This window comes from Diadema setosum, chromosome 2 (genome assembly GCF_964275005.1).
Source record: "Diadema setosum chromosome 2, eeDiaSeto1, whole genome shotgun sequence".
Classification (NCBI taxonomy): domain Eukaryota; kingdom Metazoa; phylum Echinodermata; class Echinoidea; order Diadematoida; family Diadematidae; genus Diadema; species Diadema setosum.
The window spans coordinates 3984752-4006491 of NC_092686.1; the positions used below are offsets into that span (position 1 = coordinate 3984752).

The 21740-nt window shown below is 38.8% G+C and overlaps 2 protein-coding genes across 2 annotated transcripts in view; one reads left to right on the forward strand and one right to left on the reverse strand.

The window, feature by feature from the left end:
* Positions 1-2433: 2433 nt before the first annotated feature.
* On the reverse strand, positions 2434-11054 carry LOC140246142 (small ribosomal subunit protein mS25-like). The gene is made up of 5 exons (XM_072325578.1): positions 11018-11054; positions 10595-10807; positions 6091-6197; positions 5038-5125; positions 2434-4375 (listed from the first exon to the last, which is right to left on the reverse strand). Exons 2-5 carry the CDS (start codon positions 10726-10728, stop codon positions 4144-4146), a joined length of 561 nt encoding a protein of 186 aa, XP_072181679.1. The 5' UTR covers positions 10729-10807; positions 11018-11054; the 3' UTR covers positions 2434-4143.
* LOC140246141 (S-adenosylmethionine sensor upstream of mTORC1-like) overlaps positions 11012-21740 on the forward strand; it is a 104838-nt gene continuing 94109 nt past the window's right edge. Inside the window, exons 1-2 of the mRNA XM_072325577.1 lie at positions 11012-11119; positions 14274-14817. Of these exons, the coding sequence (XP_072181678.1) occupies positions 14307-14817 (511 nt within the window). The 5' untranslated portion in view covers positions 11012-11119; positions 14274-14306. The remainder of the gene's footprint in view (positions 11120-14273; positions 14818-21740) is intronic.

Here is a 21740-nt window from a genome sequence, read left to right on the forward strand (position 1 = left end):
TGTTTCTCTTCTATGCATGTGCCAAGGATTATTTCTCTATTGCTCAAAGCTAGTAATTACATGTACTACCAAAGAGTTCAAAGTTCATGAAGTGTGAATTTATCCAATGTGTACCTTTTTATACCACTAAAGGACAAGTTCACCCTATTATATACATGTGGGTTGGAGTAAATGCAGCAATATGAGAACACATCAATGAAAATTTGAGGAAAAACAGGCAATCCATTCAAGAGTTATGATTTTTTAAAAGTTACTGCACAATCACTGCTGGATGAGAAGACTACTGCAGTTGATGATTTCACATGTATAGAACTATAACTACGGAAAATATAAAGGGAATTTCACAAAATTTCTTTTTTTGAAAAAAAACCCCAACACATTCCCGCGACTTGTCATTTATTTGTTAGGGTAATGTCATTCTCCCTGCCTTCTGAAAGAGGCAAGTCAAGTGCTCTTTTATTATACAAGAAAGTGAAAATACATGTATGTTGAATTTTCTTTGTTCTTCACATGTGACATCACAAGCTGTAGCAGACTTCTCATCCAGCGACGGTGCACTGAAACTTTAAAAATGTGTAACTTTCCAACGGATTGTCCAATTTTCCACAAACTTTCACTGATGTGTTCTGTTAAATATTGATGCATTCTCTAAATCGACATGTATATGAAGGTGAACGTGTCCTTTAATAGTGAACCTCATACACAAGTATCCATGTTTTATTATTATTATGATGATGATGATCCATCAAGAGATGGTGGACCATGTGCACTTTGCAAAGTATTGACCGATTCTGTGACGCGCTATGTGTATTTTTGGCATGGGCGCAGCCATAGTGGGTGTATCAGCCGACCCCCCCTCCGCACTCCCCCACCCCTCTCCCTACATTAGCACGCGCGCAGAATGAAAAACTGCTTTAGCCAATAGGCGTCTCGTACTGAGTGCGCGAATGCTTGATAGTGCGCGAACCTTTGTTACAAGTGCGTGATAAACATGTTGCCTGGGGGTGGGGGAGAGCAGGGGGGGTCGGCTGATACACCCACTATGGCTGCGCCCTGTGCCGTAAAATGTCTGCTGCCCTCAACGAACCCGAATCGGTCAATATCTTAAGCACACACTAACCTAAATCCTGTTACAGTATATGTGAACCCATGCCAGTGGATTTGGTTGTCATGACGTTGTGGTGCTGTGACCAGCATTATCAGTACCCTCCAATTATCGAGTAACACAGAATGTCCTCATTTGGCTGGTGCTTACACAATTCCTGGCATGGTTGATGTTATTTAGGGCATTTGCAAAGAACACACATATAACACACACACATACACATATACACACACACACACTGAGAGGACATGCTTGAAGTAGAGGAGTCTTCAAACTAAGCCCCTATCCCCCTACACACACAGTACAATGAAAGTGATGTTGGAAGTTCTAGGTACTGTATACGCCGAATATTTCGCGAGGTTTTTATTTTCCCGAATTTCGCGAGTCGGGTGCTATTCGCGAAATTAAAAACACGCAAAAATATTGACTCTGATCCCGATGTGGATGTGACATACGCGTGTACATTTCTCCGTTCAGTGCAGGGCTCCACGATCGCGAATCTAACCATTCGCGAAATCTTTGGGAATTCCCGATTGGCGAAAATTTAGACTCGCGAAATATATGGCGTATACAGTAGTCTTTTAGCATACAGTATGTGTACTGTGCATGTATTACATGTACTCCTCTGCATGTACTACATGTATGTAGTATTAAATGTAAAGCATGATGAGCTTACTTGTCAAAAACATTCAGATTTTAAGTAGTAAAATGCTACTAAATATGTAGGTGTGTACAACAGTAACAAGATCACCTTCATAAACGTAAGGATTGAGAGAATGCAGCAATAACACATCAGTGAAAGTTTGAGGAAAATTGGACAATCGATGCAAAAGTTATGAACTTTAAAAATTTTTGTGTTGGAACCGCTGGATGAGGAGACTACTACAGCTTGTGATGTCATATGCATACAACAGTTGAAGAAAATGTAAAGAAAATTCAACATATTTTCACTTTTTTCGCATAATAAAAGAGCACTTGACTTGCCTTTTTCTTAAGGCAGGGGGAATAATATTACCCATAACATATGTCGGTAACGAGGCAAGGGAATGTGTACTTTTTTCAAAAGATGAAATTTTGTGAAATTCTCTTTATATTTTCCTTATATCGTGGTACGCATGTGACATCATACACTGCAGCAGTCTTCTCATCCAGCAGCTGCTGCACAAAAACTTCAAAAATTCATAACTTTTGAACAGATTGTCCAATTTTCCTCATCTTTCTATGATGTTTTCTACTAATATTGCTACATTCTCTCAATCCTTATGTTTATGAAGATGAACTTGTCCTTTAACAACAAAATATAATTTTACAGGCATACTATTGATGCATTATGCTGTAAATCAGTAGTATTTATTCCATGTGTTTGCTTGCTTTTTGTTCCCAGGATTCACAAGAAACAAACTACTTGATGCACAATATAATGCATTATGCACACAACAGACGAAAGTCAGAATTTTCCCGTCAAGGAAAGGAATAGTAGGATACCTTTCTCCGCATGGCCACTTGTCTAACAAACACACTGATATTGCACACAACACTTACGCATCGTGAGTCCTCTAGATTCGTACCCACAAAATGTTGACAATACTACCACAAATCTGAAGTGCAGCCATAGGCTGTGAATGGATGTGACTGTAAATGTGCAGATGTGTTTATGCATCACAATAACAAACTCTACAAAGAGAAAGAGAAGAGCTCAGCCAAGTTAGTCCTGAATTCTCGGTACAATAAGTCCACAGCTTAGTTTCTAATAGTAATACACTTAGATCTTTGAGACCTGAAATTCATGCAAGTTCAGAGTGTCTAACAGTCAACTTTTACTTGTCCACAAGTCCTTGGGAGGGTCTACGGATAAATCAATTCACTAACAGCAAATGATGATCTATCATTCAACATCTGGTTGATTACCAGATACTTTGACATTTTCATGTGTCAACTACTGGCTGCCTTGAGTACAAACAGAAATTTAAGGGATACTTCAATTTCACCACTTACATATAACTCTTAGGTAGTAAGAACTAGGGTTTGAATAGTCAAAATACAATTTCTATGTATGAAGGAGCCTCAGAAGAAGACAAAGATAGCTACAATTTGGTGTTTCTTTAACTCAATTACATAACTCAAAGAACTTTTACAGAATAAGATATGGGATGTACATACACTGTATGTACCAGATTCTATGATGAGCCTGAGGGAATGAGCCCCTAAAACATTACAGTCTATTTTGACACATGGAATACAAAGTAATTGCTCAGAATGGTTGCCCTCTACGATCTTTCCTTGCATAGCAAAGGGAAGAGTGCAAATTAGAATAGAGTGCAAATAAGGCATCAAGGTGTCTGGCTCATAGAACATGGATTGTTCCATGCAATTTGACATGGGGGGGGGGGGGAGGGAGGATGGTGTATTTGACTTATGCTTGTGCAAAATGGATACAAGAGGTAGGATGCCTACAGGAAATATTGATGTTACCAATGCTAGCCTGCATTTTTTATCCGATATCAACTGCTGGATGTCTCAAATGCAATCTTCATATAAACCATGACTGCAGTAACATTTAACATTTTGTCGACAATTCCTCTTGTATCCTCTAATCTTTTAATCTCTTGTCTAGAAGCAAGCTCCCACAATGAGGTCACCGTAATCTTGTTCATGCCTCCAGCAGATGCACTCAAATGCACTCACACGTAGCCAACTTGGCACCAGTCAATCCACATGACATTAGAATGATTTAATCATTGCTTCAGTCAGCTACCTAGCTAACAGGCATCAGATGCAGGGGTGGATCCAGAAATTCCTTAAAGGGGAGGCGCCTCTGCAAAATTAAAGGGGGGGGGGGGGAGCACGCAACCCCCATTTTTTTTCTTTTGTTTTAACCAAATATAAAGAGGGGGTGCGCGCTCGGTGCGCCCCCTCTGGATCCACCACTGAGATGGTGGGACATCCATGGCAGGATATATAAAAATTGTCATTCAGTGTCCCCTGCACAGTCTTTCATCAGGACTCATGGTACACATACACTGCAAGAGTCCATGTTGCTATACTGCTGTTCCTTCTGTTTGTGAAGTTTGAACCAGTGCATGAGGGGCTCGCAGACTATCCTCCTTCAGGTCGCGATATTTGCCCTTCATCTCATTCGGCATCGGGACTTTCCGTGGGCATGGCACTTGTCCAGGAACGTCGCAGATGCACCAGCGGCTGAAGGTACGCCCAAAATTCGCAGGGTTGGACTGGCGCTCCATGGCTTTTCTCTCTGCTGCCAGGACCCGCCTATGTGAAGGGTTGACAAAAACATGGATCAATAAATCCAAGCAAATCTGCTACCGTCTGAGATTTCATACAGTATGGTTTGAAAACATAGTAAACACAGAGAAAGAGGAGCTCTAGTCTACCCTGTACCTGGAGAAATCAAAGTACGCAGCTATCTAAGATGTTTAGATTACCATGCACGTTCAATATCATCCATTATAATAATCACACCACCACGTATGTCCATCAGGTCAGCTACTCTACGCCATTTTGCAACATTATCTGTTTACGCTTTCAACTAAAAGTATTAGTTTGAAAATTAAAGTGCAATTGTATTATCACCAATCAAACTTTTTTTGTTGTTGCAAATGATTGACAAATTGCCCTTCATGGCCATAAATAAGCACTGATTTTTTTATTTTTTTATTTTTTTTAAAGTGAATAATCAATGCTGTTTTGCATCAATGAAGGGCAATTCGTCAATCAGTCACACACAAAAAAAATTAAAACAACTTGATGCAAAGATTCATTCATTTGAAGGAATTTTGTTTGTTTTAGGCAACCTCACATTGAAGAACATACAAACTGTGAAACACTGGCTAAGAATTTGCTTACTGAAATCATTCAATTACTCTTATGTGTGTCACAGTAAAGCATTGTTTCTGTCATTGTAGTATACATACTCAGACTTTCCAAGCACTTTGTTTAGGTGATCCAGAATGTCATCTTTCTCCTTGTCTTCCACATCGATGAGAACTTCATCACCTTCATCTGAACATGAACCACAAAACCAACCAAGAAATATTAATGTGAAGTACTTCTGTTTTTGATTCAGAATTTTGCATTTTACATGTTGGCTCTCTACAACATCTGTTTGAGTGGTCTTAATGCCATGTGCAATACATATTCAGGTTTATCTCCTTCCTGACATGTTTATATGAGTAAACTTTCTGGGCTCTATATTAAAGGGACTGTACAGTACTGGTTGAGGTGGGGATTCATGTTTTGAACATTCCTAAATGAGATAATGAGAAACCTCTTATGAAATATGAAAGAGCATGTAATTTTAAGAAGGATTCAACGTTTATTTGATGAAAATTGGTTTTCAAATGGCTGAGATATCCAAAAGAGTGATAATGATAAAAGGCGACAGGCCACGCCTTTTATTAGGATCTCTTTGTTTCACCTTGTTTTTGGATATGTTAGCCATTTCAAAACCGATTTTCATCAAATAAACTTTTGATACCCCTTAGAGTTGCATGCTCTTTGACATCTCATAGAGTGGTTTCTGAATATCTCGCAAAACGTTAAAAGCTAAATCCTCACCTCGACCAGAACTATACACACCCTTTAATTGTAAGATTGAAATTAGGTTACTGCAACAACAGAATGCCTAATTTTGCCTTTTATTTTAGGTGCATAACATATAGGACACATTGTACATTTCACTGCATGTCTTATTTGTAACAAAATCTACAGCTGATGACAGAATTTTCAAAAAGTGAAATGAATTTGCCATGTCCACGGACTTCACTGCAATGGGAGTAACCTGTATCACTATGCATGTAATAAGAAAAAAAAAGACAAAAATGGTTTACTTTTTAGAATTTTACAACAGCACTTCGGGGATGGGGTGGGTGGGGATTGTCCCCTTCCATGGTAAGGAGCTGCAGCATATTTAAGCTTTTTTTTTTTTGCATTTGTGATGTGTCAAACTTGGTATGTCTGACCCTTACTAAGAAAACAGCGAATGAATGGAGATGGCGTGATGTTCTTGAAGGTCTGCATCTGAACTGAAGGATTCTTGTATTGCAGCTGAGGTAGGTGATAGAAGACAAACTCTCTGTGGATGAAACAAAAATAAGAGTTTGGAACATATCATTTTTTGAGTATCAAACATGTATGCAAAAACAGAAAAATTAATGGAGGGATGACTGTGGAAGAAATATAATACACTTTGAAATATCCTTAAAACTACAAATTTCAAGGCACAGCACATTGTTTTCATCAGCATAAAGCACATTACTCTACAGTGTCAATAAACAAATTTGATATTGATCAATGAACGTTTAGGGTTCCTACTTTTGAAACATTTTGTGCACTGTATTGTTACTTCATTGTCTATCTCTGATTCTCTCCAACATGTAGTTTTGCTCTGTTTGAAAGTCTTCATTAATTTTACCCCCTACAACAACATGCTACTTTGACATCAAATGTAAAGACTGCATGCTTTGAAATGATAGCAGCTACAAGGCAAGTGATAAAATAAGACAAATACAGTTTTGTGTTTACTCCAATGGATTTCCCTTTTCCAATAACTTGTCATTTTGATAGAAAAAAAGTAAAAAAAAAAAAATATATATATATATATGTATATATATGCAAATTATTCAAATAAATATGTAACTTATCTTCTCAACTGTATCTGAAATGGACCCCCTCAATCTCTCTCTTTAATAGCAGAGAGTGTTATACTGATACTGTAGTTTATTGCATTCACAGACATGTACTGACACCAAGGTATGTCCATAAAAACCCTTCTGACAAAGAGGTTCATTTAATAGATTAATAGATCTACAGTTGTATATACACTGTACTGTATATGCCACGAATAGAGCATATACAGTGTATACAGCGAGTCTAAATTGGGACTTCCCAATCCCAACAATTTTGCAGGTGTTTAAATTCGTGGTTATGGAGTACATACAGTGCTGAATGAAGAAATCTACATTATATACAAGCTTAAGGTAAGTGCATGTCACTCATATCAGGATCAGAGTCAATATTTTTTGCGTCTTCAAATTTGCGAGTAGCACCTGACTCGCGAAATTCACAAAAATAAAAACCTCGCGAAATATTCTGCATATAAGCAGTAATTGCGACCAGCCCCAATGCGATACCTGTGTACAAGGAGCGCCCCGAGGTTAGGTATGTAGTAACTAACACATAAAAAACAAGGGGAACCTTTCTTGCATACTAGACATGGTCTGGATCTGGATCTGGATCTGGTGGGATACTGCACAAACTCAACATCAGGGATACACACGTGTAGGTGTGGTCGAATGAGCGGAGTGTTTATATTTTATAATGTGCTTTTTGGATAATTTTCCCCAAATCAAATAAATTTAACTTCTGTTTAAATGAGTTTAGGCTGGGAGCTTCTCTGATATCCGGTGGAAGAAGGTTCCATTCAGGTCTTGCACATTTATAATATAATTTGCCTCATAGTAATGCCATAAAGGGAATGACACCCAAATACAGAGAGAGGCTGAGCTATGAAATGCATAAATAATAGCAGAACATATCTGAGAAGTCTGAGGAATATCAGACAATCAATTGCAAAAATATGATTTTTCATGATGAAATTTCAGTGGAGCAATCACATCGCTGGAAAATTTTTGATGAGAAGACGTAAAGTTGGATCTACAGACAGTTCGTAACGTCACATACAAATGTACAAGTGTATATAAAAGTTGTACGATATAGGCTCTATATGTTTATAGAAAAAAAATTGTAGGCTCCTAAAGAGAATTCCACAAAATTTCATTTGTCGTGAAGGCGGTAATTTAAGGTATGCATTCTATTCCCTTGTCTTGACTTGTAATTGACATAAATTTACATGTATCTTAGTGGTAATTCCCCTTGCTTTCTGAATAAGGTTGTGTTCTTTCATCATGCTGGAAAAGTGAACATACAAATGTAAAATCAATGTTCTTTTTTATATAATTAAATTATAACTGTCCATATTATTATCAAAAACTTATTACAATGTAGGGGCGCTAGTGTACTTTCGCACCTGTTTGTCAAATGATCTCCCGTCCAAACATGCACAAACTCACCCTAGTTATTCAGTAACCTAAATACTTGCATCTGAGTGAGATTCAAGTCCAGTAGAAATGGAATTTTCACCATTTTGTCACTTATATCCTTCTCGTAATAATCTCGATTGCAGCTTCTCGCTCGGCGATAACTGCGTTGCACAGGAGCAGACAGCGCAGCACGATGTACAAAACACACGGCGGCAACGCAGCAGTGAGCACGGCGATTAATCTGAATGTAGCTATCTCACAGTGACCACGTCAAGTTTTTCTATGGTGTCTTTAAAAAGATAATACTTTTCCACCTTTCTCTTGGCTTCTACCGAGTCGCGGCATAGCGATTTAGGATTGGGGTTGTTCATATTGTGTGTGTGTTTGTGTGTGTTTTGTTTTATATACAAAATTCTTGATTTACCTTAACATGATGTTGAATCAAGGTAAATCAAGGATTTTTTATTTTATATTGACAATGTAGAATTTATGTTGCTATAATTTAGTATACAATGTACTAGTATTAGTGTTATTTTGCAATGAAATAATTTGTATATTAATGTTTATATGAAAAAGAAAGAAAAATAAAAGATTGACAAAGACAAAAAAGGTGTGTGTGTGTGTGTGTGTGTGTGTATGTTAATTGGTGTGAATAAAAGAAGATTGTGAAAATGTGATAAGACAAGGGTGAAGAATACAAGGGAAATGCTAGGAAAAGGGGGAAAGGAAATAAAAGAAAAATACACTAGCAGGCCAGTGTATCAAAAAGTTAAACCCACAAAAAATAAAACGAAAGGTTTACAAAATGGAGAGTTCATTAAAAGAAAAGAGGAAAGCAATTACTACAAAGAAATACAAATTGAAAACAAATATGAATCAAACCAGAATGAGAGCAAAGATGAATATGAAGACAAGAAAGAATCATACAAATTGAAAACGAAATAAAGGGGAAATAAGAATGATTAGAACGACATGTAAGAAAAAGATTGGAGAGGATAGAGAGGAAAGGCCCTCGTAGTTGGAGGGAAAAACAACCCATGAAGGAAACAAAAAACAGGCAGAAAGTAGATCTATTCAGTTGAGTTAAAAAGAAAATTGAGAAAGATAGAGAAGAGAAAAATCACAAAGAAATGATTGCTAGGAAGGAAGGGGGAACACATTCTACCTGAAAATAAAAGAAGAAAAGAGAGAAAAGAAAGAGAACGATAAAAGTGACAGCTTACACTCGCGCACACGCTCATTCAACCGCCGCCATGAAGCTACAACCGCGAACGGAAGACTTGGCCGAGGACAAGGGAAAAAAAAAAAAGCTTTTCAACGACACCATACAAAAAGCCGCTCTGTCGCTAGGTAAGCACTATTTGGGCACCCGTCCCACTTCATCATGAATATTCATCATCTACATGTATCCGTAATACGGTGGAAATACATGATTTTTACATTTCCAGGCAAAACTGAACATTTTTCCATCTCCCAGCAAGACATTTTAACATTCCCCGTTGATGCAATTTTTCGAGATTTTTATATTTCCCGGCAATACGTTTTTACATTCTATGGCACGTATCCAGCATTCTGCCATTTACTAGTACAGTATCTTGCTGCCTGATGAATATTCATGATGAAGCGGGACGGGTGCCCAAATAGTGCTTACCCTGTCTCGCTACATTCAGACCAATTCGTAATTGTGCTTGTGTACCACAGAGCAGAGCAGCAATTCCAGCGAATAGCGATCAAGATTTTCCAATGATTTTCAGACACTTGTAAACGCTAAAAGTGTAAAAACTTAACGTATATTCGACTTTGGAGACTCAGATGGAAGTATTTTAGGTTATTGAGTAACAAGGGTGAGTTTGTGCATGTTTGGAGGTCGTTTGACAAACAGGTGCGAAAGTACACTACTCAGTACTAGCGCCCAATGTAAGCCTAGACAATACTAGACAGAAAGATCCGTCTGTCCGGAGGACTCTTTTACATTTTGCCATTAACGCTGTCCTCCGTGGAGGGGATCCGTGAAGCCAGACGCAGTCTCCGCGGAACATTCCCCGACGGACAGATACAGACCGATCTTTCGGTCAAAGACAATACGTACAAGGCGTCACAAAATTATTCTTAAAATAAGTCGTCACAGTCTTCTCATGATGTCCTGTTTTCCTCAAACTTTGCCAGAACAGATCGACATATATTCTATATGTGTAAACAGACAGGAGGAGTCTTGGCTTGATCATTTTCTGACTTTATCGGCTCTCCTCCGTATTCAGGAGGGGATTCCGTGAAGTCAGACGCAGACCGACCGACCGATCTTTCGCCACTATTCGGTCAAGCATGTACAGTACATACAGCACTAGGGACTATGGTTTGAACCCCAATTTGTTCAGTCCCATCCTAGCACATCTGTGTGGGTAAGAACTTGGCTAGTTAGCTTCGCATTTACCTTGCTCCTTTACTTTCCTGTCCGGATGTGTTGTAGTTGATGGTCAGTATTTTCACAGAATCCTTCAGATGTATTTTTCCCTGCTCAAGATAACGAATTGTCCTCCGAAGAGGAAATTTCCCTTTCATCGGCATTTTTACATGAAGTTTCTCAGCAGTCCCACGAACCTGCTGGGCCCTCAATCGCTCGCTGGCCCTCGGCTCGATCGCGCATCTTGACACGATCAGCAGTACGATGAGGCATGGAGTTGCACAATCGAACCGGAAGTGAACATGCACACGTGCAAGACGTGTGTCTCGTACATTTAGCGCATATGGAATACGCGCACCACTTACTGGTACATATTTTTGTGTTGGTATCTTGTAAGTTGCATCAGAATCCCTCCCAGGACCCAGCGCTGGAACATTGTAAACAAACGAATACCATTCCCTTCCAGCCGTATCCATATCCCTCGCTTCAGGAGGCGATCCTCCCTTGCTTGCCACAACAATCAACGCACGAGATTCTATATTTTCGTGAAAAAAGGTAAGCGAGATCGGGACAACAAAGTATGCACAGAAGTATAAGTAGGCCTAAAACGTTAGTAAATTCTAGTAAATTTTAGTACCGGTAGATCATTTCTAGGCCTATTAAAGTAGCTAGTGCTGTCAACATGGTCAACGACAATCGAGGCGGAGGGTAGGCTCCTATACCGGGTACGTGGCTGTTGTCAGGAATAAAAAAAAAATAATAATAAAAAAAAAACAAAAAACAAAAACAAAAAACAATGAATTGTTTAGGTTAGTGCATTAGTGTTAACGTTTGTTGGTTTTAGAGTTTAGAGAAGATGATGCATATGATGTGAAATAGATCTTCATCAATGTAGACCTCTCTAGACGTAGGTCAAACGGATGAGATGATGTCTGATGACTGCTGTATATAAGATCCAAGAGTAAATTTATTTTAAGTAAATTAAGGTAGTGCGGGTTTCAAGACTTTCTTGAATCTTGGTGTCTACTATAAACATTAGTATTTTTTCATAATACAACAACTAGAACACTAGTACTGTACCTTCATAACGGAATTTTAATCGATGTCTTTCTCATCTCATACGTGCATGTTAGAATTCATACCCACAATTTACCTTACCATGCTTACACCTTCGTATTGAGTGTACGACAAAGAAAAATGGCAATTAAATTTAAAAAGGCTCAAATTTCATGTTGTGCGGTTAACATGAACATGTCAAACAATTTGTGTGGTAAAATCTTATTCTTAAGATAAATCTAATTCTTCTTCTTAATCTAAAGTAAAATAAGAATTGTATGTTTACTTAAATAGCATTTCTAGATTTTTATGTCATATTTTGGTGATATTGGCCCATACATGTAAGCTGATAAGTGAGGTAGGTCTGCAAAGTTCCATGTAACATAAAGTTATGCAAAGAATTTCGCAATCATGCAGTGATTACTGATACATGCATTCGGAATTACCATGATGTCGTTCTGTAAATACCTTACACATACAGTTTTTTACATAACCAGACAGACCAAATCGTGCTGTGTTCTGAGAATACTTTTCAACAGCACTTCTGGAGAGAGCTAGGGTCTCTAATCTAAAAATCACATTTTGGCACATCTGCATCTTGTAATGACGTTGTACTATTTGTGTGAGTAGGAGGTCAGATTTTTATGTGTACCCTCAATACAACCAAGTAGGAAAATGAAATTTTACTTGTCATACCAGGGGTGATCCAGGAATTCCTTTATATTACAAAAGGGAAGTTGGGGCAGTGTCCATGTAGCATCGTGATATTTAAAAAATACATTTCAGCATAACTCAATATTAATTATGCTATACATTTATTGTTTGTAGGCTTTACATTTGCATTGAGGCCACATATTTTCCTGGAAATTTTGTGCCATTCAGACTCAATTTTGATGAAGTTACAGTATCAAACAATATGTAACAGTGTCCTATAGCATCGTGATGTGTCCATGTAGCATCGTGATATTTTACAATTTGGTCCTAAGAGACAAATTATGGCAATTAGCTTGACCAAAATTTGATGCAATATGCATGCATATTTACAAGATATGAATGAGATAGCTAAATATCTCAAATTTCCTGTACACAGTTTTAATTTTAAAAGAAAATTACAAAATGTATCACGATGCTATGCGGTGTCCTTTTTTGTGACATTTGGTGGACACCGTGTAGCATGGTGACACGTTGTGTAATTTTCTTGTAAAAGTAAAACTGTGGAAAGGAGAGTTAGGATATTTAGCTATCTGACTAATCTAGTAATTATGCATATTATATCAAATTTTGGTCAAGCTAATCGCATCAATTTGTCTTTTAGGACCAGATTTTAACTATCACGATGCTACATGGACACGTCACGATGCTACAGGACACCGTTAATATCGTTTTAATAACTTCATCAAAATTGAGTCTGAATGGCACAAAATTTCCAGGAAAATGTATGGTCTCAATACAAATGTAAAGCCTATAAACAATATATGTATAGCATAATTAGTATTGAGTTATGCTAAAATGTCACACTTTGTGCCCCAATTTCACTGAATTACCCAAAATTAAACTTTGTGCCCCAATTTCACTGAATTACCCAAAATTAAAGGGGGGGGCGCATGCACCCCATCCCCCTCAATTTTTTCTGTTTATTTCTTTTGTTTTGACAAAAAAATAATGGGGGGGGGGGGGGGAGGGCATGTGCCTGGTGCACCCCCACCTGGATCCGCCACTGCATACACTGTATTTACCATATTGGTATCAGATGATGATTCTCTCTTTTTAAATCTTAAATTATGTTCTTCTTACCTTCATAATTACTGGCTGTAAATTTGAATTACAGGAAAACAGAAGGAAAATATTTGAAAGGAGTTGATTTAGCTTAAAACTCCCTCTCTATATTCGTACTGCCGAAAATGTTGATAAGTTCAAGTCATAGTTGAAAACTTATCTGTTTACTCAACTTTAATTCTGTTGTTGTTGCTGTTGTTATATTAAGATATGTATGCTGTATTTTATTTCAATGTCATACTTCTTTTTTCCAGATTGATGCGCTTTAATAGAAACATCAGTATTAAGCGCTATATAAATGTTATTCATTATCATTATCATAAGAACTTTTATCATAAGAACTTTTGAATAAAACTTGAAATGTATCTAGATCTACAAAGTTGTTCAAAATTCTCTTTGGATTACTGGAATCAGAGCTGCCTGAGTCCCCCACTGCTGGGTCTGCAGGAGGCTTAATGAAAAACCCAGTAGTAGGGTGCCTACAGCATTTCTTCATGTCTCAAAATAAGAGAATATTTGTCTTATTCTTGTATTTTTGCACATTTGGATGCTTATACATGCAACACAACAATATTTTCCTGGATGCTAATTGCTATGGAAGTCTTGGGAATTCCCAATCCCTTGATTTTGATAGGGTGAATGCAGGTGCTTCATATTCTTTTATTTTTATTATTTTTTTTTTTTATTGGGGGGGGGGGTGGTCATGGGAGGAGTCTTGTGAAGGTGACCTTGTTCCACAATGTACAGTGTATCTTCTTTTGACCTGCTTCAATTGGCTAATGACCTCACAGTGTCCCAAATTGACCACACTGGAGCTGCTGACTCTCATGAATTGCTTTAGGGTATTTTGCTGATTCCTTTTTTCCTACCCTCGCAGCATTTTGACAGCCAACCTCCACCCTGAGTAACCATGGCAGCACCTGCTTTGCATGGCACAAAGGATCTTGATTCTTTGGAATCTGATGTGAGACATGGGTCCACTCCTGAGGGTGGTGAGGAGTTGAATGGTGTACTGGAGAACAAGTCTGAAGGGCATCCCAGAGTTACCATGGTAACATGCAGTCCAGACGGAGAGAAACAGACATCTACTAATGATGCTTACCCCAGTGCTGTGGTTGCTATGGATGATCGCACAGCAGCATCAAAGTCTCCTAGCAGTGGGTCCACTGATGTGGTTGCCAAGGAGACAGAGATGGAGCTTCAGGGATGCTGTGCAGCTGCTGCCGATGCCCCTACCCTTGCATTGCTGGAGGACCTAGACTTGTCCATGGCCACTAAGGGAAAACCCTGTTGCAGCAAGAGAGAGCGAAGCACCAGTTCCTGCACCTCTTCACAGGGCTGCCATGCGAAAGACTGCGAGAAGCAGGTCTCGGGTGTGGTGAAGGGGGTCCATGCTAAACTGAGGCGGAAACTCAAAGAAGGTATTGCTTATCTACAATATTGTAAGGCGTGACAGATTTAATTTCACGAGCGTTCGGCCGCATGGGGAATGCTCGCGTTCCTCCTTTTGTTAGGGGACGCCCCTATTCCTCCTGCGTGCAGAATGGGGGGCTTAATCCCTCTATTCATCAGCCTAATGAGGGCGTTCCTTGGACGCAACAGAACGGACTTGCTCACAAGTCGCATTCATGGCGTTCCTTTCCGCTTTAGGAACGCAAGGATTATCCCAACCACGTGCCTTCCGCGCACGGCTTCACCTATGAAAAGAACAATTTGCGCCGGCAAGTGCACAATTTACGGTGGACGCCAGAATTCCACATCGTTCTTGCCAGTTAAAAATAAATCGCGTGGCAAAAAACAGGGTGAGAGAAATCGCGCACTTCAGACAGTTTACAAACGATTGCGACTCCACATGCATTTTTAATCGTCAAGTACAGTCGCCTACGCTACGGAGTAACATTGCACCAGTTCGCAAAATTCTCTCGACTCGCAGTTTCCAAGCGTCATGAACAGGGCTGGTATTCCAAAAGTTTTGCCAAAGTTTTGCGATTATTCACAAGCAATAATTCACAAGCGAGAAGTTGCATTCTGGTTTACTTTTCGATGACATTAGTCAAGGCTCGACACTTACGGTGGCCCGGTGGCTTGGGGCCACCAAAAACGCACGTCGGGCCACTAAAAAAGTCGGATGTTTGCCTTTACTTTCGAAAATGAACAGCGGTAACAATCGGCTCCGTAAGATGCTAAAATAAATGTCATATGTTTGCTCTTAATTTTGGAAATGAATAACGGTAATATTCGACTCCGTATGATACTAAAATAAATGTCGGATGTTTGCTTATACTTTTGGAAATGATAACGGTAAGAGTCAGCTCCGTACGGTGCTTAGATTAATGTCAGATAATATTGATTTTGCATTCGGAAATGAATTAAGGATAACATTCGGCTCCGGAAGATGCTGAAATAAATGTCAAATGTTTGCTTTGACGTTCGGAAATGAATAATAATAATATTCAACTCCGTATGATGATAAAATAAATGTCTGATGTTTGCTTTTATGTTCGAAAATAAATAGTAAAAACATTCAGCTCCGGAAGATGCTAAAATAAATGTCGAATGTTTCCTCTGACGTTCTGAAATGAATCAGAGTAATATTCAATTCCATACGGTGATTAAATAAATGTCGGATGTTTGCTTTACTTTCGAAAGTAAATAACAATAACATTCAGAAGATGCCAGAATAAATGTCAGATGATTGCTTTTACTTTTGGAAGTGAATAGCAGTAACATTCTGCTCCATACCATGCTAAAATAAATGCCGGATATTTGTTATTCCACACTGCTCGATTAAAAAAAAAACAAACAAAAAAAAACTGTTACGATTCGCTATTTTAATATGCTGAAGGTTCGCTTTTGTTATAAGTTTCGAAATTTCGGACGTTATATAGCTGATTCGAAAACGAAGTTTCTTACCACGAATATGATAATTCCTTTACAGATAAACGACCCACCTTTTTTCCATTTTCGGATGAATGAACCATCTGAATATTTTTTTTTTTTTCCGGAATGATGAATATCGTGCAAAGAAGTAAACGATGTCACGTTCAGAAATAAACCCATATTCCCGTCACAGGAAAAGATTCGGCGTTTTTAATTTTCTTTTAGCCAAAAATGATATACATCTTGTAAGTTTCGTACCATGCACGTAATTCATTCTCACATTTACGAACCTTCGGAATAATGCCACAAATGGTATTAACGAGCCCTAATACAATTTTGGATTAACAAATTTATTAGTTAAGGCATATCAAATTTGCGTGTTTTGCGGGTTCTGCAAAAAGAACCATCGGATTTACGAACCTTATTCTTCTTTCGGAATAATGAACATAAGGCAAAGGAAATAACGATGCCATAATAAGAATTCAACGTATTTTCTTGCCTCAAAGATTTTCAATACTTATTTTCCGAACTACTAACCCCCAATGTCAGACTAAAAATCCGAAAATTAAATAAGCTTTGCTTTCTGATGTTTTGTTAATCCCAGAAATTAAAAGGAACAAGTTGTGTTATTCGTTTTCAGAGTAACGTAATTAATTTCATATCCCGATAAATGCACCTTTAGAATCACAAAATTCGTGCGGTTTCGGATTAATGAATTTATTTGTCACATCAACGAATATCAATCACGGCAATCACGGCCTGTCACATTTGCCTATCTCGTCTCACAGCGTTGTTTCACGTCCGTCCCGTTTTGTCCTTGATGGCCTGAAATGTGACTGCCGTGGTTGCCGGGAACATGGTGTAAACGCGGCTTTTAGCTTTACACAACCCAATTCCACATCTCCAAGAGCCTGAAATGCTCAAAAGCGAGATTCTCTTTGCAGGTCGACTTGAGAATGGACAGGTTGGTATTCCTCCTGTGCGGAAGCAGTCAAACTGTAGGCCTATACATGTATCCCCTTTCCATGGTCAACTAGTCATGTGCCATCAAACAATGAAAGTATCGATCGGGCACCAGCTACACATAGTCATGAATAGACATTGCGCTAATGGGCTCACAAACTCTTTTGTTGTATACATGAATATTGTCACTGGAGGCAGGTATCTACTGAGCTGAGCCTCTATCGCTGTGTACATCTTCATTCGAGTTTTTTTGCGAAACAAGCACACGCGGATTAGTAACGGCATTGCACAAAACCCAAATCTCTTGAGAGATTTTGAAAGAGCGGGATCCGAAACCTGGACCCGTTTCTAGACACTGTACGTTTTAAATTTGATTTGAAAAAACAAACGCATATTCCCCAAAGTGCATGCAACTATGCGATTTAAATGCAAGTGCGTTGCTGTGAAGATATGCGTGTGATTTCTTATGATTCTGTCGAGATGATTTTTCAGTGCCGACTGAGTTGAAATAGGATGTGTGATTTTCCTTCCCTAAGTCGCCATGTGATTTTGTTTTGTTTAAATTTCTATTGCCATGCTCTGAAAATGAATTGTTCTCGCGCTCCGATTCGCAACATTACCGCTCTGTACGGCGCGGGCCAGTCTGAAATAAAAAGAAGAAGAAAAATTTGTTAATTCGGAAACGACATCTTTCGGATTACTAACCTTCGTAAAGATGAATATCTTTCCATCGTCGGACTTATTTAACTTTGGACTGAGATTTAAACCTTCGGAATAGCGAACTGCAGTAACAATAATTTGCTACTATTTTTTCACTGACATTTCGTGAAGCACGATGCGTTTCGGTAGTTTGAAACGTGTAAATGTTGCGATGTCTTTCCCCTGCTAGTGCAGACTAAAGTTCGGTCACGGCGAAAGTTCCGTTACGAAATAAAAAAATATGATTCTTAAAGTCTTTTCAACAATAGCACGCTTCGGTATAGATTTTTATGCGTTTAAACGCAGTTTCTAGTTTCGTACAGAAACCGCAAGTCTTTTCTGCAACGCTCTTGCGTTTTAAATACAGCGTTGCTTGTGATTTGATGGACTTGCATTTGACTTTTAGAATTGCGTTTAAACGCAATTGAGTTTAAGTTTCTTACAATTTTCTAGTGTCGGATGATTATCAAACGCAAGTCTTTTCAGCGTTCCGTGTGATTTGATGGACTTGCATCACCGAACTAAAACATAGTGGAATGCGTGTTCACCCAGGAAATACGCAGCCACCAAAACTTGCTGCCACCGCCATTTTGTTACGGCAATTTTTCCTTATATGGAGTGCACGCTATGTGGATCCAACCACTCTCTCATTTTGCGATTGTTCATGAACGCGTCATATCGCGCACCCCACCCCCACTTCCTCATCAATCGCGCACACACGGGTAACACGGGTGGTATATGGTATGATCAAGGAGGTACAGTATGTTCATACCTCCTTGGTATGATGGAGACGCTCAATCCAAACATCACACGGCCAATGTCTCTAAACACAGCTGAAACCTGTATGGTCATGCCTATTGCGATCAGGACTCGAATCATTGATAAAAAAAAAAAAATCGGATCGCCTTAATTTGTCAGTGATGACAAATTACAATCTCTAGTTACTTTTTGTCTTCTCAAATTAAACGTGATTTTTTTTTCATTGTCAACATGAATTCAAAATGATTCTTCCTGTGTTCATTCATTCAAGCAGATCGATTTGAGGGTCGAGCGTCAGATATTCATTACTTGAAAGGTGTATAGAACAGTCATACTGTAGCCTATAGCCTCCTTGCTCAACCCACAATGTGAAGTTGACATTGAGATTTTTTACGGAAAATTAAACTTATGTGTGAGAGAGATACTGTATATAAGCTGTTATTTTTGCAAGGGTTAAATTTTCGCGAATTTCGCGAGTCTCGGTTGAATTGCTAATTTAACAACATGCGAAAATGTCTCCATGCGCCGTGTGAATAGTGCATTAACATAAGCATCGGTGTCAATTCGCAAAAACGTCTCGCAAAAGTGTCTATAACCTTGTCAGCGAAATTATCTACGCAAAAATAGCAGCATATACATTCGTAGAGATTGTGTGTTATGCTGAGACTAAGAAAAAAATGCACTAAGATATAAATGTGTCTAAAAGAGAGAGACTTAGAAAGAGAGGAAAAAGATGGAAGAGAGGGAGAGAGAATGTGGCACAGACAGAATGAATAGAATTTACACGTATGTTACACCAATTCGACTTTGCCACAGAAAATTGGTAAATGTACTTCTGAGGGGGAGGGGGGGGGGGGGAGTACAAATGGGATATGCTGTAAAAAGTGGGGGAGAGGCATGCCCTTCAATCTTTTTTTCTGGGGGATTGCCCCCCCCCCCCTTCAATCTTGAAAATTAATAGGACTGTAATGTATCACTCACATATCACTGAGTATTATGCATTGACCCCCTCCCCCAGCTCACAATTAATCATGTTTGTGTAGCCTGTTTGAAAAATACCAGGATATTCTTGTAAATTCCAGGAGTTTTTAGTGTTGATTTCAGGAGGGCTGACTTTGGAAAGTGGAAGCACTGATGATTATGAAGCAATAAGACAGACGCAGGATCTTGCCTGCTTTTGATGAGCAACTGAAACTCTGGGCCTAACTTCTTTTAGTGGCGAGCATTATGCCTAAATTAAAGTGCTTATAAATGAAAAAAACTTGATTTATTTACGGTGCATATGTCATTCTAGATTTAATAAAGCAATCTAGTATTCAACAGCAAAAAAACAAAACAAAACAAAACAAAAAACAAAAAACAAAACCGCCGTAAACATGTTAAAAGAACTAATGTGAGTCCTCCGAATAGCCGCCATGCAGCGTACACACAGCGCCCGTTCAAACATGATTTCGTTGACCTCTTGACCCTTTTATCGACTTTGTCAGACTGGCAAAAGATCGAGAAGTTTAACTCGAAGTTTTGCCAGTGTGACCGCAAACTTCCCACGAAACTTTCCGCCAATTTTCTTGATCTGTGTCTCCGAAGCGCAAGGCCATTGTCATGTACAAACGTGCATTGTTACGTCATAATCACTAGCAACTGGACGGCGTACTCTTGCTTGCGCGCGTACCAGTGGCCCAGTATGACCGCTCCTAAGCGTGCACTCCATATAAGGAAAAATTGCCGTAACAAGATGGCGACGCAACACGGTAAATTTGGCTGCACGGTCTCGTGTGTGTTGGGAATAGGGACACGCATTCCACTATGTTTTAGTTCGGTGACTTGCATTTGATTTTTGGGGTTGCGTTTAATTTTTAATTTTGCGTACGAAGTAAAAAATAATACAGGTCTTTTCAACAATAACTCACTTCCGTAGATGTTTAGAGATGCGTTTAAACGCAGTTTCTTATAATTTCGTACAAAAACTGCATGTCTTCTCGGCAATGCTCTTGCGTTTAAATACAGCGTCGCGTGTGATTTGATGGACTTGCATTTGATTTATAGAATCGCGTTGAAACGCAACTGAGTTTTAAAGAAGTTCCCTACAATTTTCAAGTTTCGTACGATTATCAAACGCAAGTCTATTCAGCGTTCCGCGTGATCACAAGGACTTGCAATTGCATTTGATTTTCAGAGCTGCGTTTAATTTTTAATTTTGCGTACGAAAAAAAAACACACAAAATAATGCAAGACTTTTCAACAATAACGCACCTCCGTAGATGTTAAGAGATGTTTTTAACCACAGTTTCTAGTTTCTTACGAAAACCACAAGTCTTCCCTGCAACGCTCTTGCGTTTGAATACAGCGTTGCGCGTGATTTGATGGACTTCATTTGACTTTAAGAGTTGCGTTTCAACGCAATTGAGTTTCAGGTTTGTACAACTATTTTCTATATGATTATCAAACGCAAGCCTTTTCAGCAACGCACTTGCGTTTATGTGCAAAGTTGCTCGTGATTTGATACACCTGCATTTAATTTTCAGTTGCATTTAATTACATGTATAGTTGCATTTGATTACTTTTCTAAAAACGGGCCCAGGTTTCTATCAACGCTTCGGAATAATTAACGTTAGAATATTCGGTTAAACAGAAACACCTACACGTGTATCATGTTCTGATAATGATTTTCTACTAGGACCTTTATGTGTACACAGTTTGTGCGTTTTGAGAATAACGAGCAGGAGAAAAGGGGGAAAGTGAACTGCTTTGGGTAGGCAACTACATGTAATTCTCCAAAGAATGTAAATGAATTTATGCCCTTTCATTTCTGGCGTACAAGACAATGGACGCATGGCGCGAACGCTACCACGCCGTACACTAGCGAATTACCGACTCGCGGGAAAAAAAAATCTTTTTCAGAGAATGGCGATAAGATTTTGAGCGAAAAAAAAATATGTCGACTTAGACGAGGGAATAAACACGTATTTCAGCTCAGTTGGCACTAAAAAATCAGGTCGACTTACGCGAGTTGTCGACTTCTAAATGTCGACTAAGACGAAGA